We start from the raw sequence: 19,517 nt of genomic DNA, 5'->3' as shown, positions 1-19,517 counted from the left end.
ATATTGGCTGGGACTCAGTTGCCATAGAAAATGGTAGATGACAAGACAATGAGCTGACAGGTTAGTGAGTTGACTTTAGTCTGGTGATTCATTCCCCAAAGTTCTAGCATTAAAAAAAAATCTCTTGGGGCTAAAAGACCCATTCCTTGGCTTGGTATAAATTCAATGACTTTGGGTAGGCCCTTGGAGCCTCTAAGCCTGAGCAGAGCCAAGACTAGGGCTAGGGAAGGTAAGCTTGGAGTGTAGCATAAATGGGCACAGAGAGAAAGGTCACTTAATGTGATTTAATATATACATATATATGTATATACACACATACATTACTGTATATAAATATATGTATATATATATATAATTTCTGTGAAGGAATGAAAAAGCACTTACCGTATGACAAACACTGTGCTAAACAGAGGGGATACAAATAGAAAAGTAAAAAAATTTCTCTTCCACTCAAGAAGCTTGGATTCTAACTGGGGGAATCGGATTTTTGTTTTCCATGGTCTTGTGTGCATGTGTGTGTGTGTGTGTGTGTGTGTGTGTGTGTGTGTGTGTGTGTGTATGTGTGTGTGTGTGTCTTATAAGTCCAAATGATCATGGTGATGGTTCAAAGCTATCAACGGGCAGAATTACAAGTGGAAATTTATTTTCAAATTTTGCCAAAGGACACACAAATGCCTAGTCCTAACTCCAAATTCAAGACCTGTTTCTGGGGATCCTGAGGCTAACCACTATGCAGATCCAAAGCTCTAACTAAAGCAGTCTTAGATATCCTGGATGACGGAGTGCAAGCAGAGAGCACCAGAATGCTATGGACACAGAATCCATCCTAGATATCCAATGGCACATCTACGTATTGAACTAGTCCAGTGGGATAATGTTCAAATGAGATGATACTTGTAAAGTGCTTAGCCCAGTGCCAAACATACAGTAGGTGCTTGATAAATGCTTGTTTTTTCCCTCCCTTCCCCCAGGGTCTGCTACAGGACATCTGGCTAGGTTGTTTTTTTTTTTTTTTTGTCATGGGTGAATGGGGCATGTGTGAGTGTTTAGTAAGGGAGGAACAAAACCAGTGAAGGTCTCTTTAAGGATCCTAGGTAGAGGACATCAATTTCTGTTGAAAATGTAATCTTTCTGCCCCAAATCAACTACTTGGGACAGCACTTCTCTTGCCTCACCTGCAGCTGCAGTCTTTGCTGACTTTGATGTTGAGGTGTTGGTGGCATTCTTGGCCTCCTTATCCTTCTCTTCTACACGAGAAGCTTTGACTTCTGGTGTGGCGCTAGTCTTGGTTGTTTTTTCTACAGATTCCTTCTTCTTAGGAGAAGTAGTTCTGGAGACCTTCTCTAACGATTCTTTCAAGCCTGCTGGTTTGGGAGAGGCAGCAGACTGCTTAGACTTCCCATCAGCCTTTTTCACAGGTGAGGAAGACTTGGTCTTTGTACCCGGTTTCTTTGTTTTTGTCTTTTCCTTGAGGTCCTTCTTCAGAGCTTTGCCTAGATTCTGCTCAATAGCCAGGGCCTCTGGATCTACCATGGAGACATCAGGGTGGCGTGGGGATGGACTTCGGTCTTGCATTGGAACAGGGGGTGGGTCAATGTGTTTGTATGTGACAGTTTTATCTGTGGGGATGGTTTCAGATTCATCTTCAGAGTCGATGTTGGCATCGGCCGTGATGGAAGGACACTCTTCTGTCTCAGGGGGAACATCTGAGTCTGTTTGAGATGGGGCTGATTCACTGACTGATGTGGGAGGGGTTTCATCACACTGACGCCCTTGCTGCTTTCCTCCTGGGGGTGGTGGGCCCCCTCCAGCTTGAGTGAGGGGTTTCTCATACTCCTGCGCCTGTTCTTCACTGGCAAACCATTCTAGGGGGTTGGGATTGATGAAGGAAGGTGAGAGCTCTGTCTTGGGGTGCTTATATTCACAGGAAGACACAAGACACAAATCGACATCTTGACGGGCTTGTGTGGGAGATTTCTTTTCCGCAGGGAAACAGTGGTCTGATGTCTCATAAGAGTAGGTAGAAGCTTGAGGAGTTCTAGTAATTTTCTCAGTTGTCTCATAACAGCAGGTGGGAGACTCAGGCATCTCGCTTGTTCTCTTAGATGTTTCATAGGAATAACTTTCAGAATCAGGGAAACTGGAGATTTTTTCAGTAGTCTCATAGGAGTAAGTAGAGTCTCCTGGTGTTTGGCTACCATCCTCAGAATCATCATAGCCATTGCTGATGTCATCTAAGAGTCTTGAAGCCCTCTCTGTCTTTTCATGGGTATACCCTCCCAGCTCAGGGGTCCTCATTATCTTCTCACTTGTCTCATAGGAGTATCCACCTTCTTCAGGAGTCCTTTTGGTCTTCTCTGTAATTTCATAGGCAAAACCACAACCCTCAGGAACCCTGAAGGTCTTTTCAATCGTCTCATAGGAATAGCCACTGTCATGGGGAGACCTTGTAGTTCTTTCTGTCTTCTCATAGGAATAGCTGCCTAATTCGGATGATCGGGAAGTTTTCTCGCAAGTCTCATACACATAGTCTTCTTCATCAGGAGACCTGGTGGTTTTCTCAGTTTTTTGATAGGTGTAGCTGTAGTCATCAGGCTTCTTCCTCTCTTGTTCTTTCTCTGTGCCAGATGAAGGCAGATGACTATTCAAGGATAGATGGTGTTGCATGGTATCAAATAACATGGAGGACCGGAAGCCATAGGTATCATCAGAGGAAGTGGCCATTGATGGAGATGGAGAAGGACTGCGGCAAGTGGCTAAGTTTTCTTTGAAGGCCGGGGTGGATTCAGAAAAACTGGGTGAATATAAAGGAGATGACTCTCTTGGAGTCAGTGGAGAGATATCAGACTTTGGTGAAAGCTTTTCTCCTTCTAGACTTTGCCTTTTCTCAGAGGCGAGTGAAGAATACAGTGAGATCTCTCTGGGAGGAATGACATCAGAAAGAGCATCCTCTTGGAGGGGAGAAGCAATCTGTGAAGGGGTATGTGCTGAAGAAGTAGACGGGGAAGCCTCTACCTGGGACACCGAGATGAGCTCAGAAAGATCGTTATCTTGGGTATAGGACGTGTCCTCAGCTGGTGGCATCTTAGGTGAATAACTGGCTTCCTGCATGTCCGGACTGTAATCCACTTCAGTAGGCCCATTTTCCGATATATGGAGCACACTCACGCCTGCTGCAGGATGGTCTGGAGATTGTCTACTGAAGTCCATTGCCAAAGATTGCTCAGGAGACTCCTGACCAAACTCGATTGACATTGAGGACTGTTCAGACTTATGCTCTTGCACTGGCGTTCTGGATTTGGCTGTTTTAGGGGAAAAATCTGGTGGCGAAATGGACATTGGTCTTGGGCATTCTTCCTTAGATGGAGACATTTCAGTTTCCTGGAAAGTAGTAGGTGTTTGTACGACAGAGACTGAAAGGGAATCATCCACCTCTGTGGAGTGTGGAGAGCCAACTTCAGCATGCAAAGAAGGAGACACATCATCAGTTGTTGGTTCTGGAAAGGAACTAGTGGCGACTGAAGCTGTGGAAACTGAAGCCACACCTTCTATATGGGAGTAGGTGTCTTCTGCTACACCTTCATCAACAGGGGTTGCTGATTTATCAGAGACAGTGCCTTCAGAAATGGACATTTTGGTGTCTTCTTTAAAGGAACCAAATTGACTGATATCTATCTGTGTAGGAGAAACATCTCCTGCTAATTTCCTTTCATCCAAAGTCAGGCCTGGCTGAGAACCCACAGCTTCAAAATCCTCCATTTTCTTTTCTTGGCCCAAATCTTCCTTTATTGGTATAAATTCGGCGCTTTTCTCATCATGTTGCTCTTGGAAAAGACCAGTGGAAGTCATTTCAGAAACAGGACTTATTTCAGATGGAGATTCCTGTTTCCCAAGCTTTTCTTCGAAAGGGCTCTCAATGTGTCTGCCAGAGGTCTTGACATCAGTACTCAGAAAAGTTTCATATGCAGATTCTGATCCAATCAATGGAGGACTGCGTAAAGGAGATAAGACTTTCTCAATTGGAGATTCAGAGTCAGGCACTGGCTCATCCATAGGACTTACTGAAGTTTTCCCATTTTCGTCTTTGGCATCATCAAATTCAAAACTTACAGGAACAGATGGTGCCTTTTCAGTAACATCTGATGGAAGATGGCTGGACTTCTCATCAGTGGGAGATTGGTAGTAAGGAGTATGTCCAGCACTGCCAGCAACAGACTGAGATGGAGAAACAACTTCCAGTGTTTTATCTTCTGGGCTTGCACAGTGTTCTTCAAGGACTTCCTGAGGTAGCTCAGGAGATTTGGGGATGACTTCAGCTTCAGCTGAGACTTTAATCTCATTGGGGGTCAGAGAAAAGTTCACACTGCGTTCCCCGATGGGTGTTTTTGCTACTGGAGATGGAGGAGCTGGGCTCAGGGATGGACTCTTGGCTGAACTAATTTTTTCATCTGAAACTGTTGATGAGTCATCTTTGATGTCTAGCATAGCAGTGGTTTTCATGTCCCTGTCACTGGAATGGTAAGCTTCTTGTAGAATAGATCTGCTAAATCTGTCTTCCTCCATTGATGAAGGTGGTGAGATAGTAGAAGCTGAAGCATTATAATCTCTGCCATCGGTGGCATCTGTTTTTGACCCATCAGATAATCCATTGAAAGCATCAGGAAGCTTGGGTTTGGTGTATTCTTGAGAATATAGTGAAGACTCGTATTTGGTGATGTTCACAAATTCCTGAGAAGGAGATTCACTCTCCTCGTTGTTAGTCTCATCACTCATCACATCTCGAGGAGTGGACATTTCATCCATGGGTGTGGGCTCACTGGAAATCTCAATGGTTGACTGTGTGTAGCCTGATGTAGCAGTGAATTCTTCAGGTTGGTCCTCTCGATTCTCCTCATCAGAAACGGTCGCCTCGCTTTCTGAGCCACCAGGCAAAGTCTCATCATGAATGGAAGAAGCAGGCTCTCTGGCTGGAGACTGGGCTCCTGATTGCTTGCTTGGTGTGAGGAGTAAGCCATATTTATCTTCAGCATCAGCAGCCTCTGCTGCTTTGTCAACTACAGCCATCACATAATCTTCCTCAGCTAGATGTTTTTCCATCTCATAGTCATCATCTCTGGCATCCTCTGTTTTTTCCTCCTCATCTAGTTCCTCCTCTGTTTCTTCAGCTTCTGCTTTCTCAATGATCTCATCCATGTCTTCCTCAGCTCGCTCATCACCACCTGCCAGAGATTCCCTTTTTTCCTTACCATGTCCATCTGCCTCAACTTTCATATCTTCCTCAGCTTCCTCTTCTTCATCAAGTGCTCTTGCCTCCTCTGTGCCATGCTTGGCACTGCTCAGAGGCACATTTTCATCTCCTTCATAGTCAGGCTCCTCAGCTTCCTCTGTCTCTGCCTTTTCTTCATAATCTCCAGCTTCTGATGATTCTTCAAAACCTGTTCCTTCATCCTCAAACTTTTCATTGTCATCTTCTCTGTGCTTCTCTGCTGGCTCCAGCTCCTCGGGGGTCTGTTCACATTCTCCCTCCACTTCAGTTGTGGTGATGCCCTCATCGGGAGATTCAGCAGGACCTTTAATGACTTCAGTTTCTTTTTGGATGACATAAGCTTCGACCTGTTCGGTTTCTGTCAGTTTCTCTTCATCTTCTATTAGCTCTAGCTGAGGTTTGGTCTCCTTGAGAACATCGACTTCTTCAGCTTTAAGTTCTTCGAAGTCCTTGGTCAAGTCTTCAGGGGAGGACATGAGGGATCGCTCAGCTTCAAGTTCCTTGCCAGGACCTGTTGTAGCGATTCCAGTGGCTGCTGCTACAGTGGCAGCTGTTGCGGCTGTGCCGATGGTGGCTGCTGTGGTTTCAGAGACCTTGCTTTCTTTCTTAACTACCTTAATTTTCCCTTTCTCCTTTGGCTTTCCAGCGGCAGTGGTCTCTTTCTTGATGGGCTCTTCCTTCTTCTGCACTTTAGGTTTCAATATCGGCTTTTTGGCTTCAGAGACAGGAGCAGACAATTTCTTTGTGTCTTTAGGAAGCTTTTTAATGTCTTTTTTGATTTCCTTTTCCTCTTTCTTAATTTCCTTTTTCTCTTCCTTTTTCACCTCTTTTTTGATTTCCTTCAGCGGGGTTTCTTTCTTTATCTCCTTCTTGAGTTCTTTTTTCTCTTCTTTCTTGACTTCTTTCTTGACATCTTCTTTTTTAGGTTTCTCCTCCTTCTTGAGAGGAGTTTTTTCCTCTTTTTTAGTTACCTCTTTCTTTGGTTTTTCCTTTTCTTCCTTCTTGTCTTCAGATTTTGTTTTCACTTCCTTTTTCACAATTTTGTCCTTGGTGACCTTGGGTTTGACGTCTGTGGCTTGCTTTTCGGCCACCTCAGCCTTCACCACAGACTGGTCTTCTTTGATAGAAATCTCTTTTTCAGGCACTGAAGGTTTGGCTTCTGTTTTTATTGGTTTTTCTTTTTTCACTATCACTTTTTCTTTGCTTTCAATTTTGGGTGCCTTTTCCACATGGTTGATTTTAGTTGTTTCAGGTGTTTCTTCTTTAGACTCTTTTCTCACTGGTTTGCTGGAGAGTGTCTTTGCAACAGGTTTGAGACTTTCCCGGCTATCTGTTCTCTGCTTCAGTTTTACTTGTTTCACTGCTGGACTAGCCACTTGGCCAGAGAGATCCTTCTGGGTGACCATGGGCTGCTTCAGGAAGTCTAAATGTTTGAGTTTTTCCAGTCCATCTAGTATGTTGTACTGGGTGCTGTTTCCAGGAAACAGGACTCGGATGATTTTCTCTGCAGGGTTTGCTGGATGCCACACGATCAAAGAGGAAACTGAGGTCAAATAGGAAATGGGAATATCTACTTCTTGTCCATTTGGCAGGATTAGTTCAGCCTTGTCTTTGTTGGTTCCAGTCCACTGGTTCATAAAGTATTGCATCTCCTTGCTACTCTTGACTGGGTTGAGCACATACATCTCAAGTTTCCCTACTCCCATCTTCTGAAAAAGGATGACAGGATCAATGGTGTTCCCTACACTTCTAGAGAGAGGTTCTGGTTTCATGGACAACTTGTTTAAGTATTGGAGGGTGAAACAAGCCTCTTCAATGCTCCTCTTCATCTTGATATTTGGATCAGGGTTTTTCAGGTTTTCAGGTACGTTGAGAAAGACAACTCCCAAATCAGGGGAGATCAGGTTTTTCATCCAGTCACTGTTGGTGGTGGAACCCTGGGACTGTTCCTCTTCCAGTTCAGCAATTTTCCTCTGCAGCATGCTATTGATTCCTGGCAAGTTGTCATCTCCAATGTGGGTGAGTAGAATGGAGTCTACTCGGTCCAAGTGTCGAATAAGTTTCCAGAAGCAGGATTTTCTTTCTGATCCTCCATTGATAAGCATATTGAATCCATTAACAGCGAACAGTGCTGAATCACCTCTCCCCCCTGGGAAAATGTAACAGCAGGGTTTGGAGAGCTTCAGAAATCCTCCTGATGTGGGAGGCTCCAGTATGTCAAAGGGAGATGGGACTTCCACTGATTCTGACAAATATTCAGTAAACTCTGAAAGTCCTTCCATTTCTGGTAATATTGAAGCTGAGTTGAGTTTAATGTTGATGAAGTCCTGAAGATTATGTCTGTCAAGGTTTGAATTCTTCCAGTCCCCTTCTTCGGGACAGAATAGGGTTAGGCTGGCTTTGTTGGCAGGATGGGTGGTACTCAGTAATTCCCCAATCTGGGATAAGGGGGAAAAGAACAGAAAGGAGATTTAGGTGAATGTCATCAATGAATCATCCTCATCCTAAATTAACAAGATGCTGACACAGAGACAATGAGATGAATGGCATATAATGAAGTAAACTTCTTTCTCTTTTTTAAATGTCAAAGGAGAAGGCTTTGACGAGTCATTTTGCCATCAACAGAAAACTTTCCCTTTGGTCCCACAATATAGTCCAGATCTAAGCAATCAAAGTACGTATGTAAATGTGTGTACATATGTGTGCATACACACATATGTGTGGCACAGACACATACATACACTTATATGTATATGCACACACCTGCATGCTCTCTGTGTGCACTTGCTGCTATAGATTGCTAATGTTTTGTTTTGTTTTTTTTACAGAGAATGCAGGGCTTCTTTCAAAATTCAGTAGGTGAGATGCTACTAAATTCCACTGTCTGGGTGATAGGGAAATACTCACTGCTCCAAAATGATTAAATTTTGGAATGAATGTAACACAATAGAATGCGTAGGACTGGGCATCACAGAATCTGAGTTTGAATCTCAACTCTTGTCAACTGTATGACCTTGGATAAGTCACTTTTCTCTGGACTTCAGTTTTATCTATAAAATAAAGGACTTGGACCAGCTGTTCCCTAAGATCCCTTCCAGCTCTCTATCTATGACCCTATAAGATTTTTTTAATTATTTTTTTTCAGTTTACCAAGATTTATTTTCTTTCTTTCTAATGCCTCCTGCCTGCTCCCAACACTCCTGTAAGAGTTTTTTAAAAACATGAGTCGTCTGCCCAGTGGAGTCGGAGACAACCGCTGAAAGTTCACAGCTCTGCAAGTACAAATACTGAGGCACAATTATGGAAACACTTGCACAATTTTACAATTAAATCTCAAAATTATTTCTTCCTTCATTTGCTCATGATTAAACGTGAAAATTATGCTCGAATATAATTCTCTCCTATTATTTTGGGTGAAGCTGAGTGAGTGGATGAGGATGAAATTTGGCCCCAGTGGCTCACATGCAGTAGCTAGTTTTTCCTCCACAATAGCTCCACAGTAGGCAGAGAAGGAGCCCACAAAATGGATTGTGGCTTAATATAAAAAGCTCATTTCTTTATAGATTCAGATTTATAGACACAGGTTTGATAGACTTTGTCTAGTAAGTTAGGAGTCAGGGGCCATCCTAAGCCCAGGATTCAGCAAAACTCAGAAAACAGCTGAGATATCACGTCAGCCTGGAGAGGAATCCTGGGTGCACAATAACAAATGATGACGTGGCAAAGAAAAAAGCTATGTCCCTTGGTTTCTAGGCTTCTCCAAACAATGCTAGTCTGAACCCTTATCTTCTCTTGAACGGAGCGGGATTTTCCCTGGCTCATACTTCTACCGCATATTGTTTTCTTAGAGCTTGTTTTATTTGATGATCATATTTGGAAAGAAACTAAATGTAGTCACATTTAGCTTCTTTCCAAATATGATCATGGGAAAGACAATATCTAATGTTTTCCTTCATTTGATTCCAAAGAAAAAGCTCTCTTGATATTGTAAACCTCTTGATTTGGAGCCTATACAATTTTCCCTAGAGGGCCACAAAGTATTTATGGCATGACTATCATGCTTTGGCCTTGGTATTTCTGTAGCTCTGACAAATGACAGAGGACGCCCACCCAGGGGTTGAGAATGCTACTTTTGCATCCAACAAAGATTCTGGGTAATGCTTCATGTATCTCCACTGATTGCATCCTATCTGCATAGTAATTCCCCTCCCCCATCCTGTCAATGTGCCACGTTAATCTGTGCTCTTCAATACTGGTTACCTAGCACCTTAGAACAAAGTTACATGTCCCTTCTTCCTCTTACAGAACTTTCAAATATAACCCCAGGGCAACTTGATCTAACTCAGAGTACTTCCTTCACTCTCTCTATCTCTGTGTCTCTCACTCTCTCACCTAGGCTAGAAGCGCAATGGCCACTCAAGGGCCTGACCCCACAGTTGATCAATAAGGAACCTTTGCCCTATTCCATTTCTAAGTTGTTTTCATGACACTGCTCCATCCTGCCTCTTATCCTACCTGTCTATCTAACCAATCCTTGGACTTCTAATCACCTCTGTCACACTCCCTAACAATGGGTATTTCCTCAAAGTTTGTCTTTGGGCTCCCTTCTCTTCAGTCTCTATACTTTCTCTCGTAACTCCGTAACTCCGTAAGCTCCTGTTTGATTACATTTTTATGCAGATGACTCACAATTATCTATCTGTCTAGCCCCAGTCTCTCCTGAGTTTTAAGCTCAGCATCAAAAGCTTCATTTGGATATTTCAAATTGGATATCCCAGAGACATCTCAAACTTGACAGGTAGAACTATAAACTACTATTATTCCCACCAAACTTCCTTCTCTTCAAAATTTGCCTATTTCTGTCAAAGCTACTTCCACTCTTCCAATCTCTTATATTCATAGAATTGTCAGGTACCACATCTTGCTTTGATTACCTCCATGATACATCTCAAAGCTGAATCCTTCCCTCTACCCACATATAAGATCCTTTTAGTTCAGGTTGTCATCATTTCTTACCTAGATTCCTGAGATCACATTCTAATTGGTTTCACTGCCTCAAGTCTCTCCCTATTCTAGGCCATCCTCCATCCTGCTGCCAAAGAGAAGCACAGAGGTGACCATGTCACTCCCTGACTTTATACACTCCAGTGGTCTCCTACTGCCTCTAACAACTAACATAAATTTTGCTGTTTAGCCTTAAAAGCCCTTCAGAACTTGGCTCCAACTTATCTTTTCAGCCTCATTGTACACTGCCCTTCCTTTCCCCTTGCTGCCTATATTTTTGGATCCAGCCAAACTAGCCTTTTTTGTCCCTCACACTACAAAGGCACTCCATCTCTGTCTCCATGCCTTCGTACCGGCCATTCCCCAGCCTTGGAACGTACTTCCTCCTCAAACTCTGATAGGAAACCCCTCCTCTTTTTGTTTGAGACAAAGCTCAAGTACTATCTTCTACATGAACATTTTTCTAATCTCCTCCCATGCTACTACCTTCCCTTCCTTTCACTCCTAACCACCTTGTATTTATTCTCTTTATGATTATTCTGTACATAAATTACTATGTTCTCACACTAGAAAGTAAGCTCCTATCAAAGAAAAAGAGAATTCATACTTACAAAATATTTATATCAGGGTATGTGTGTGTGTGTGTGTGTGTGGTGGCAAAGAATTAGAAACTGAGGGTATGTCTATCAACTGGGGAATGACTGAACTAGTTGTGGTGTACGATTAGATGGAATGCTGTTGTGCTGTAAGAAATGATGGAGGGGATGGTTTTAGAAGAATCTGGGAAGACTTATATGAACTGATGCGAAGTGAAGTGAACAGAACCAAGAAGACATTGTGCATAGCAACTGTAATATTTTAAGTATGACCAAGTGTCAATTACTCCAATCAATGTAATGATGCATGACAATTCCAAAGGACCCAAGATAAAAAAATGCTACCCACTTCCAGAGAGAGAACAGATAAAATCTGAATGCAGATGGAAGCATATTTTTTCACTATTTTATTTTTTTTTTGCTTTTTTCACCATATGACTAATGTGGAAATGTTTTGCATGACTTCACATGTATTCTCATATTGCCCACCTTCTCAGAGAATAGCGGAGATGGGGAAGGAGGTAGGGAATATAGAACTGAAAATAAAATTAAAGACATTAAAAAATTTTTAAAAAGTAATCTCCTTGAGAGTAGGAGTTATTTCATTGTTTTTATTTGTATTGCGCCAGTACCTAGCACATAGTAGGTGATTCATAAATGACTGTTGATTTATTGGTTGACTTCATGATCAGCCACTTCTTAGATTCAATAGCCACTGGCTTATAATTTCTAACTTTCTACACCTTCTGTCACCCTTGTTAATCCAGTTAATCCTCAAGTCTGGGAATTCCAACCTGCTTCCAGGCTGGTACACATTGTGTGGAGCCATAAAATTGTACTGATTTCATACCTTACAAATGAATGTCATCTAACCTCAGCAGGTCCCTCAATGCTGCTTTGCAATGATTCACTAAAATAGGGAGTCACTAAGAGCTGAACCAGTCATTTACCACTTATTGATTCATTATCTCATCCCCTACTTTTCCTTCTGTCCTCAAGGTTCCAATTCCACTTCATATATAGTCTCACAGCAGATGATCTCACCTTTTACTTTACTAAGAATATCAAGGCAATCTGACAGGAGCTCCTTCAGCTCTGTCCCTTTATCATTTAAAAACTCAGTTCTTCATAAAGTCCTTTACTTTCCTCCTGAGTCAGAAAAAGAGGCCTCTCAGAATCCTTGCCATAGTGGACACCTTCACCTGTGCCATTGATCTGGTCCCTTTTTCTGATGGCTTCAGGACCTCAATGGATGAATCATTAAATCATTCTCCCTCCTTCCCTTCCTCTCTCTCTCTCTCTCTCCCTCTCTCTCTCTCTCCTTCTTCTCTTTACAAATCTCAACCCAGGTACCCTCTTGAACAGCTGGACCATCTCTCTCCTCTTTTCTGCTTCCTCACCACCTCCTCACCCTACCCCCACCAGTCCCTTGAAATCTGGATTCTATTCCCACAACCCTGCCCATGTTCTCTCATGGTTCACTAATGAACCCAATGTCAAATCCAATGGTCTTTTCCCAGGCCTCACTTTCCTTGGCCTGACATTTCAGTTAGTCAATGTGCATTTATGAAGGGCCTGCTAAGTGCCAGTCACTCTATGTTAAGCCCTGCGGATACAAAGAAAAGCAAAAAACAATCCATGCTCTCAAGAAGTTTACTGTCTAATTGGAAAGACAACACACAAACCATTATATTTAAATAAGATGTTTAAAGGATAAATTAGAGGTGATCAACAGAGGGAAGGCATCATTAGTATTATGAGAGATCAGGAAAGGCTTCCTATAGGAGATGAGACTTTAGCTGGGACTTGAAGGAATCCAGGGAGGGCAGGAGATAGAGTTCCTAGAATGTGGACAGTCAGTGAAAATGACAATCCCATAAGAGTGTCTTGTGGGAGGAACAGCGAGGAGGCCAGTGCCACTGGATCATAGAGTATATGGCAAGGAATAAGGTGTGAGTAGACTGGTGAGACAGGAAGGGACTAAATTATAAAGATCTTTGAATACGAGACAGAGGATTTCATATTTGATCTGGGAGGTGATGTAGACACACTAGCCATGCTTCTCCACATTAGACACACTCTTCCCTTCTCTATTTCTACGTTGTCTTCCTTGGCAAATCATCTACTTCCATAGGTTCTTCTTTGTGATAAGACAGAAAGTTAACTATAATTTGCTTTAAATTAAAAACAAAGATGGGAAAAGGAAAGAAAGTGGTAATACTTGGGTTGCTGCTGCTGCTGCTGAGTCATTTGGGTCATGTCTGACTCTCCACAACCCCATTTGGGGTTTTCTTGGCAAGGGCATTGGAATGGTTTGCCATTTTCTTCTCCAGCTCATTTTACAGATGAAAAAATTGAGGCAAAGAGAGCTCAGTAGCTTGCCCAGGGTCATACACAAATATGGTCTAAGACCATATTTGAACTCAGGAAGATGAGTCCTCTTTATTTTAAACCCAATGCTCTATCCTCTGTGCCATCTAGCTGCCCCTGGTAATACAAAATTAATCAAATAATGATGAGATGTCACAACTCCAAGAAGCTGATAACTACTGAATCATCGCTCTGCTCCTTATTGACCTATTTCTCCTAGTCTGTGATAATGAGGTGGTCCTTCTCTTTACCAAAGCCAACCCCTATCCACGTGAAAACCTTCAACAACTAAAGCAGTAAGCTCCCTCCACAACCGATTCCAAAGACAACAACCATTAAAGACATTTCTTCATTATTTCTAACCTCCATCCTTTCATTTTGAGTCTGGCTTCCTCTTTTGTTTTCTCTGGCTGTTGTTCCAGTTTCCTGTGAAGTACCTCACTATCCGCAAATTCTAACTTCATGAATTAATACATTTAGAACCCTGAGATTTAAAGCTTGAAAGGTCTTTAGCTATTGGCTAGCCCAAACTACTCAGTTCCATTAAAGGAAACTCAGGGAGGGAGTATGTGACTAGTCTAAGGTCATAAAGTAGTTCCAACCCAAACCAACCATTTTCTATGTTCTTAAACAAAAAAAATTATTTTTACAAGCCCCCAGTGACTAAACATGACAGTTATTTCATTTAGAATCTCAGCTAAGACAACCTCTTCCTATTCCTGAGGTATTCTGTATATGTAATCTCACTATGAACAAAACAAATTCTGATGTCATGGCATGAGAGCTAGTCCTTAAAGGACTGCTAAAAGACTGTCCATGTACTTGAGAGATTTTTCCTGTAAATGAGTGGGAATATCCAGACTTGGGCCATGGGCGCTGAGCTGACCAGGAAAATGTCCATGACATTGAACCTTACAGCAGATTTTCTAGGCCACTGCTTCCCTTATTTCCCTTCCTCACCAAAAAGTATGGAAAGTGCTCAATATCTCTCAGATAGACTCAGAAATTTTCAAAGGCATGGCTTTTTTTACTAAGTAATAAAATATATCTTGCTCTCATAGTATCAAAGGCGTTTACTGCAGGGGTTATGGGGGCATTTGCAATGAGAATTGAAGTCCTATTAATTTGAAAGAAGATCTAAAACAATCAATAGTTCTCAGGTGAAGTGCCAGAGGTTGAGGAAATGTAGGGATTCCATTGCAGAATCATAACAATAATCTTAATAATAGCTTATGTTTATACTCAAGCACAGCTGTTCGGAAAGGCCTAAGGACCTAAGTCTGCCACATACTGGGTGGGTGAACCTGGGCCAGTCACTTAACCTCTCACTATCCCGAGCAAATCTCTCAGTTGCAAAGGAGCTGCTGACCTGCTTGAGTGGAGGGTGTTCTTCACTATAAAACCACAGGTCTGGTTTTAAAAATAAAAAAATCTCTCTATGTAAATTGAGCTTCATGATTCCAAAGCATTTTCATACTCTCATTTATCCTCCCAACAGCTCTGTCAAGTTTTATAGAAAACCAAAGCTCAGGGAGGGTGAAGGACTTGCCAAAATCATGAAGGCAATAAGCAGTAGCCTTGGGCTCAAGTTTGGGTCTTTGATGTCCAAGTTCAGGTCTTTGAATACACATGGGGAGGAAGCATGGTTTTGTGGGATGGAGCTTGGGGTCAAGTGATTTCTGCTCAAATTCCTCCTTTGAGACTTATTCTCTATGGCATGGGCAAAAGTCACTTAATGACTCAGTTTCTTTATCTATAAAATGGGAATAATAACTCTTGCCTTACTTCCCTTAAAGGATTATTGTGAGAAAAGTGCTATATAAATGTGAGTTGTTATTATCAACATAGTATTTCGAGTTCTAAAGAAGCTTAGAGATTGTTTTATCTACCCTACTCATTTATGGATGAGATGCCTAAGGTCCTGAGAGAGGAGTGCTAGAGAGGTAGTTAAGTAGAAGAGTTGGATCCAAACTCAGGTCTTCTGGCTTCCAATCCAGTGTCCTTTCCACTTGGCTTCCCTCCAAACCTTACAGGAAGGAGTGAGACAGTGGACTCTTGGCCCATCTCTCACTTCCTTAGGCTGTGTCCTCTGCCCTAAGAAGCAAACTTCATGAAATCTGGGATTTCAAGCTACAGGTTAAATGTTCCTTATGGTCCCTTCCCACCACTCCCCTTTGGTGAACTGAGAGAGAAGTCCAGCTATGTCAGCTGACTGGTGGGTTTCCAAAAGCACTCAGATGAACCAAATGAGACAGGACAGTTTGTTTACAGCTCTTGCTAGATAGGAAAAAAAAGCACACCCAGAACCTTTAAGGAGACACTGCAGTAATGCAGTTAAGTCATGGAAATTTGAGTCTTTCATGGTACCTAGAAACCCAAGAGTCTACCATCTTTGAAACACTGTATAAAATATGAAGCAGATCCCTTGTCAGCCCCTCCATGTAGTATCCCGCTATCTATCGGCTGCTGACAGGCTAGAGCTTGTAGTGACAAAGACACTGGATTTGATTTGGACTGATGCATCAGAACAGACAGGAAGGAGCCACCCACTTTAGAGAGAATTCTGTGAATACTGTGACCTTAGCCCAGACTCTCTGTTCTGATGGTTTTCCAGTCTGGAACAAATTAAAATCCTTTATCCATTTGGGCATGGTTTTGTAAAATTCACATCGTAAATGACACATCATTCAAGATGTGAATGGAGCAGAAGCATTGAGGGCCTGGCATTAAGTCAGATACTTCTGCTTGCTTATCCTTTGGACTTGTCTCTTCCGTGCAGGTCTCTGCTGGCCAGCGAATGCATCTTCCCCTTTCTACATTATCTCATCACCTTTCCCAAGTCCACACAAAGAGATTAGGCATTAAAATAGCAGGCAGCTGAGATATATCTAACAGGGATGGAGAACCTGCAGCCTAGAGGCCACATGTGACCTTCTGGGTCCTTGGGTGTGGCGTTTTGACTGAGTGCAAGTTTTACGAACAAATGCTTTTATTAAGGGGATTTATTCTGTGAAGTTTGGACTAAGTCAAAGGACTGTATTTTAGGGTGTAGGAGTGGGAGTCATGGAAGGCTGAGATTGCCTGCTAAATGGTTATGATTCAAGTGCAAGAGAAAACTGATATGCTGGAATTAAGGGCAAGACACCTTTTTACCAGCTCTGTTATTGATTTAATCTATGGCCCGTGAAATGATTATAATGCCTACCTCCTACTTATATCACCAAGACACTATGAGAATTGATTAAAAGAATGAATAAGTGCTTTGAGAATCTGTTGGAGAGAGAGACCCTATGCAAACTAGATCAAGTGTCAGCCACATCCATGCTCATTTCCAATATGAGGGCATGTTCTCACTGTCTTGCCACCACCCCCACTCCATCCCCACCCCCCAGCTACCCAAATTAACCTGATATCATCAAGCTGAACCAACACAACATATTTAATGTTTGAACATAAGGACATGCCTTTTCTGGTCAAAAACCCACCTCTTGATCAGTAAAAATCTCTATGAAGTTCTGGAAGGAGAAAGAGCCTGACTGAAGGATCAGTTCTCCTGTGTTTTCAAAACATTGTCCAGTCAGCACAAGCAGTTTGTGTCTGGCGGCATCTGTGATCATCAAGCGCACCTAAAAACAAGGAGAGATGGATGAGGCCATGGGCTGGCATGACTTGAGACTTCTTGAGAGTGAGTAGGATACCCCAAGAATTCAGGGGCTTTGTTCTCCCATGCAGGGTACTGTCTGTGAATGTCATGCTGATTCCCAATTCCAGCTAAGGGCCAATCCTTGAGGTCAGTAGAAAGTCTATTAATGCTATTTTCAGAGCTAATACTAATTGACAACCTTTCCAACTGCAGTCTTCTCACAGCTGGTCACCCATATGTGGCATGGCTGTTCTGAAGGGTCCACTAACAGCATGTGGATTCTGAATCAGGGGCTGACTTAGCAAAGTTCTCCCAAATTCCACCAAGTACAGGCCATCATAGGATATCGTGACTGATATGACCAGTCTCATCCCTCAAGCGGACAGGCTGAACAGTAATAGGTTACCTGTGGACCGTACTTGGTCAGCCCCTGCCAACAAAGGTTCTATCCCTTCCTACTGGTAGCCAAAGGAATGCCCCCCAAACTTTGATGTCTTATCACGGTCAGCACAAATCTTCAATAGGGTCAAAACAAACCCTTCCATTGGGTTTCCAGTCTGACTACACAGCAGAAATATTCATATACCTCAACAAAAGTCCTCAATGGGAGAAGTCAGCCTGTCACACAGCAGGCTCATTAAAATGCAATCTTCTCCTTGATGGGTCAAGTCAATTTACTCTCCTTTTGGGGAAGAAGCACTGCTGAGTGCACTTTGCCTTCTGGTATGTTGCTACCATCTTATCTGTTCCAAAGGCATTGCTAGAGTCTTGAAAATAAATAAATGCCTGACCTTATCTTTCCTTCCTCCATGACTACTGGCTTCTGCAGGCAGTCTGCCAACTCATGTATAAAACCTCTGGCTTTTTTCAGCCACAAAATTGCTTCCTGACTTGTAAGTCTCTGATATATGGCTGTCAACATCACTTTCCTCATCATCCCTGTTTCTTAATGGATAGTCAAGGGGGTACTGCCAGTTTGAAGGTCAGGGGCAGAAGTGGGAATTAATCTCAGCATATCTGAGCACACTAGGCCAAGCAACGGGATATATGGAGAGCCAGGAGGAGGGATTGTGAAAGTGTAATGGAGGCCTCCAGGGACCAGGGCTACTTTGAATTCTGAGTGCCATTCCACTTGCTAGAGTGTTCCATATAATAAAGGAAATGTGAACATGAGACAGATCAATTCCCTGGCCTCAGTGACGAGACTCAGCCTTAGCTGAGTTCCTATTTCAGAGCACACTTTGAATGCATTGAATTTCAGAGCATGGGGCTTCTGTTGACTTTCTCCAAAAGGAGACATACAGAGCAGTGATGCAGGGGATACCCGAGCTATCTCTGAGATGGGATCCACATTCACTTACCTTACTCTATGTCCCTTAAACTCCTACTTCAACTTTCCTTTGTTCCACATGGACACCCAAGTCTCTACATGGGAGAGTGGATTCTGTTTTTTGGGGGATTTCTTCCCATCCCTCCCTACCCCATCCACATCAGCACACACATCTGGCAAAGAGATGCAACTCAGAATTTACAAGACCAATTCTTCAACCTTTGGTTTGCTAAAGTGAGATAGGGTCAAGTTCTGAGAAACCAATTTAGGATAGACCGTGAGCATAAACTGAGAAGGGATATGGGAAGAGAAATTCTTCCCTGATTAATAAGCAGAAACTAGGCTTGGAGGAGGTGTGTTCCTGGAGGTTGGCAAGTTTCCGGGTCCTTTTTGCTCCCCAGCCCTACTCCTCTACCTTCCTCTAGCTTGGGTGTTTGCCCTCTGTGAGTGGGGTGGGATGGGGAGAAGACGAGGAACCTTAGCCCCAGAATCATATTGTGACTGAATTGGCTTTACCTCGGTGCTGACTGCTTCATCTGAAGGGTTGATCAGAACAACAGTCTCTAAGACGTCACTTCGGTGGTGAAGAATTTTCTGTCCTGTAAGCATAAACACACAGAAAAAAGAAAGCTTTAGCTTTTCCAGATGAAAACCAACAGAACTGTTCAATTTGAGGCAGCAGAAAATTTTCTTTCTCTAACCTGGTGTCCCTTACTCCATCTTACATGTGAAACCAAATTCAACATTATTAAACACAAGTGCACAGAAATACAATCTATACAGTATAGACACTCTCTGAATCCCGTCCATGTGGTCTTAAGAACTTCAAACTTCCCTCACATGCCCTTCACTTTCATGATTAGTAGTGAGTCTGCCTCTCTGGGCTAGGGGCAATTTTCATCTGATACAAGGGGTAGGTTCTAGGAAAACTTGACAGGGATCCTGACATTTCCTTTCTCATGGTAATTGGGATGTTTCTTCTTATCCGCCTTTCTTCTGGTGAGAACTGTGCAGAGATTAATTAGGAGCCTCATTGTGGAATGACTGTCACCCAGAAAACCCAGGCTAGCAATTAGTCCAACGAGAATGGCTGTCTGAGGCAAGCTTACAGACTGTTGGTTATTAATTAATTAATTTTGCTCAGAGAAAAGTACAGGGAAACACAGAGCAAATCTTTCCACTGAGCAAGGTGGCCATATTGCTCTTGGGAGCATGATATATGAAGAAAAAAGCAAGATGTGACACTGGTGGAAAGTCTTCTGAAGATAAAGATTAAAAATTAGTAAGGCATGAATTCTGCTTTACTCG

General features: G+C 42.6%; 1 protein-coding gene across 3 annotated transcripts in view; it reads right to left on the bottom strand.

Annotated features, from left to right (window-relative positions):
- Nucleotides 1–19,517, bottom strand: part of MAP1B (microtubule associated protein 1B) — a 112,832-nt gene that overhangs the window by 5,758 nt on the left and 87,557 nt on the right. For all 3 annotated transcript variants that reach the window (XM_072606304.1, XM_072606305.1, XM_072606306.1), the window contains 3 exons: nt 18,726–18,808; nt 16,722–16,862; nt 1,176–7,704 (listed from right to left, as the gene is read on the bottom strand). In XM_072606304.1, the coding sequence (XP_072462405.1) occupies nt 1,176–7,704; nt 16,722–16,862; nt 18,726–18,808 (6,753 nt within the window). The remainder of the gene's footprint in view (nt 1–1,175; nt 7,705–16,721; nt 16,863–18,725; nt 18,809–19,517) is intronic.

This window comes from Notamacropus eugenii, chromosome 4 (genome assembly GCF_028372415.1).
Source record: "Notamacropus eugenii isolate mMacEug1 chromosome 4, mMacEug1.pri_v2, whole genome shotgun sequence".
NCBI classification, from domain to species: domain Eukaryota; kingdom Metazoa; phylum Chordata; class Mammalia; order Diprotodontia; family Macropodidae; genus Notamacropus; species Notamacropus eugenii.
Note: the sequence above shows the minus strand (reverse complement) of the source record. Positions and strands in the feature narration are given on the sequence as shown.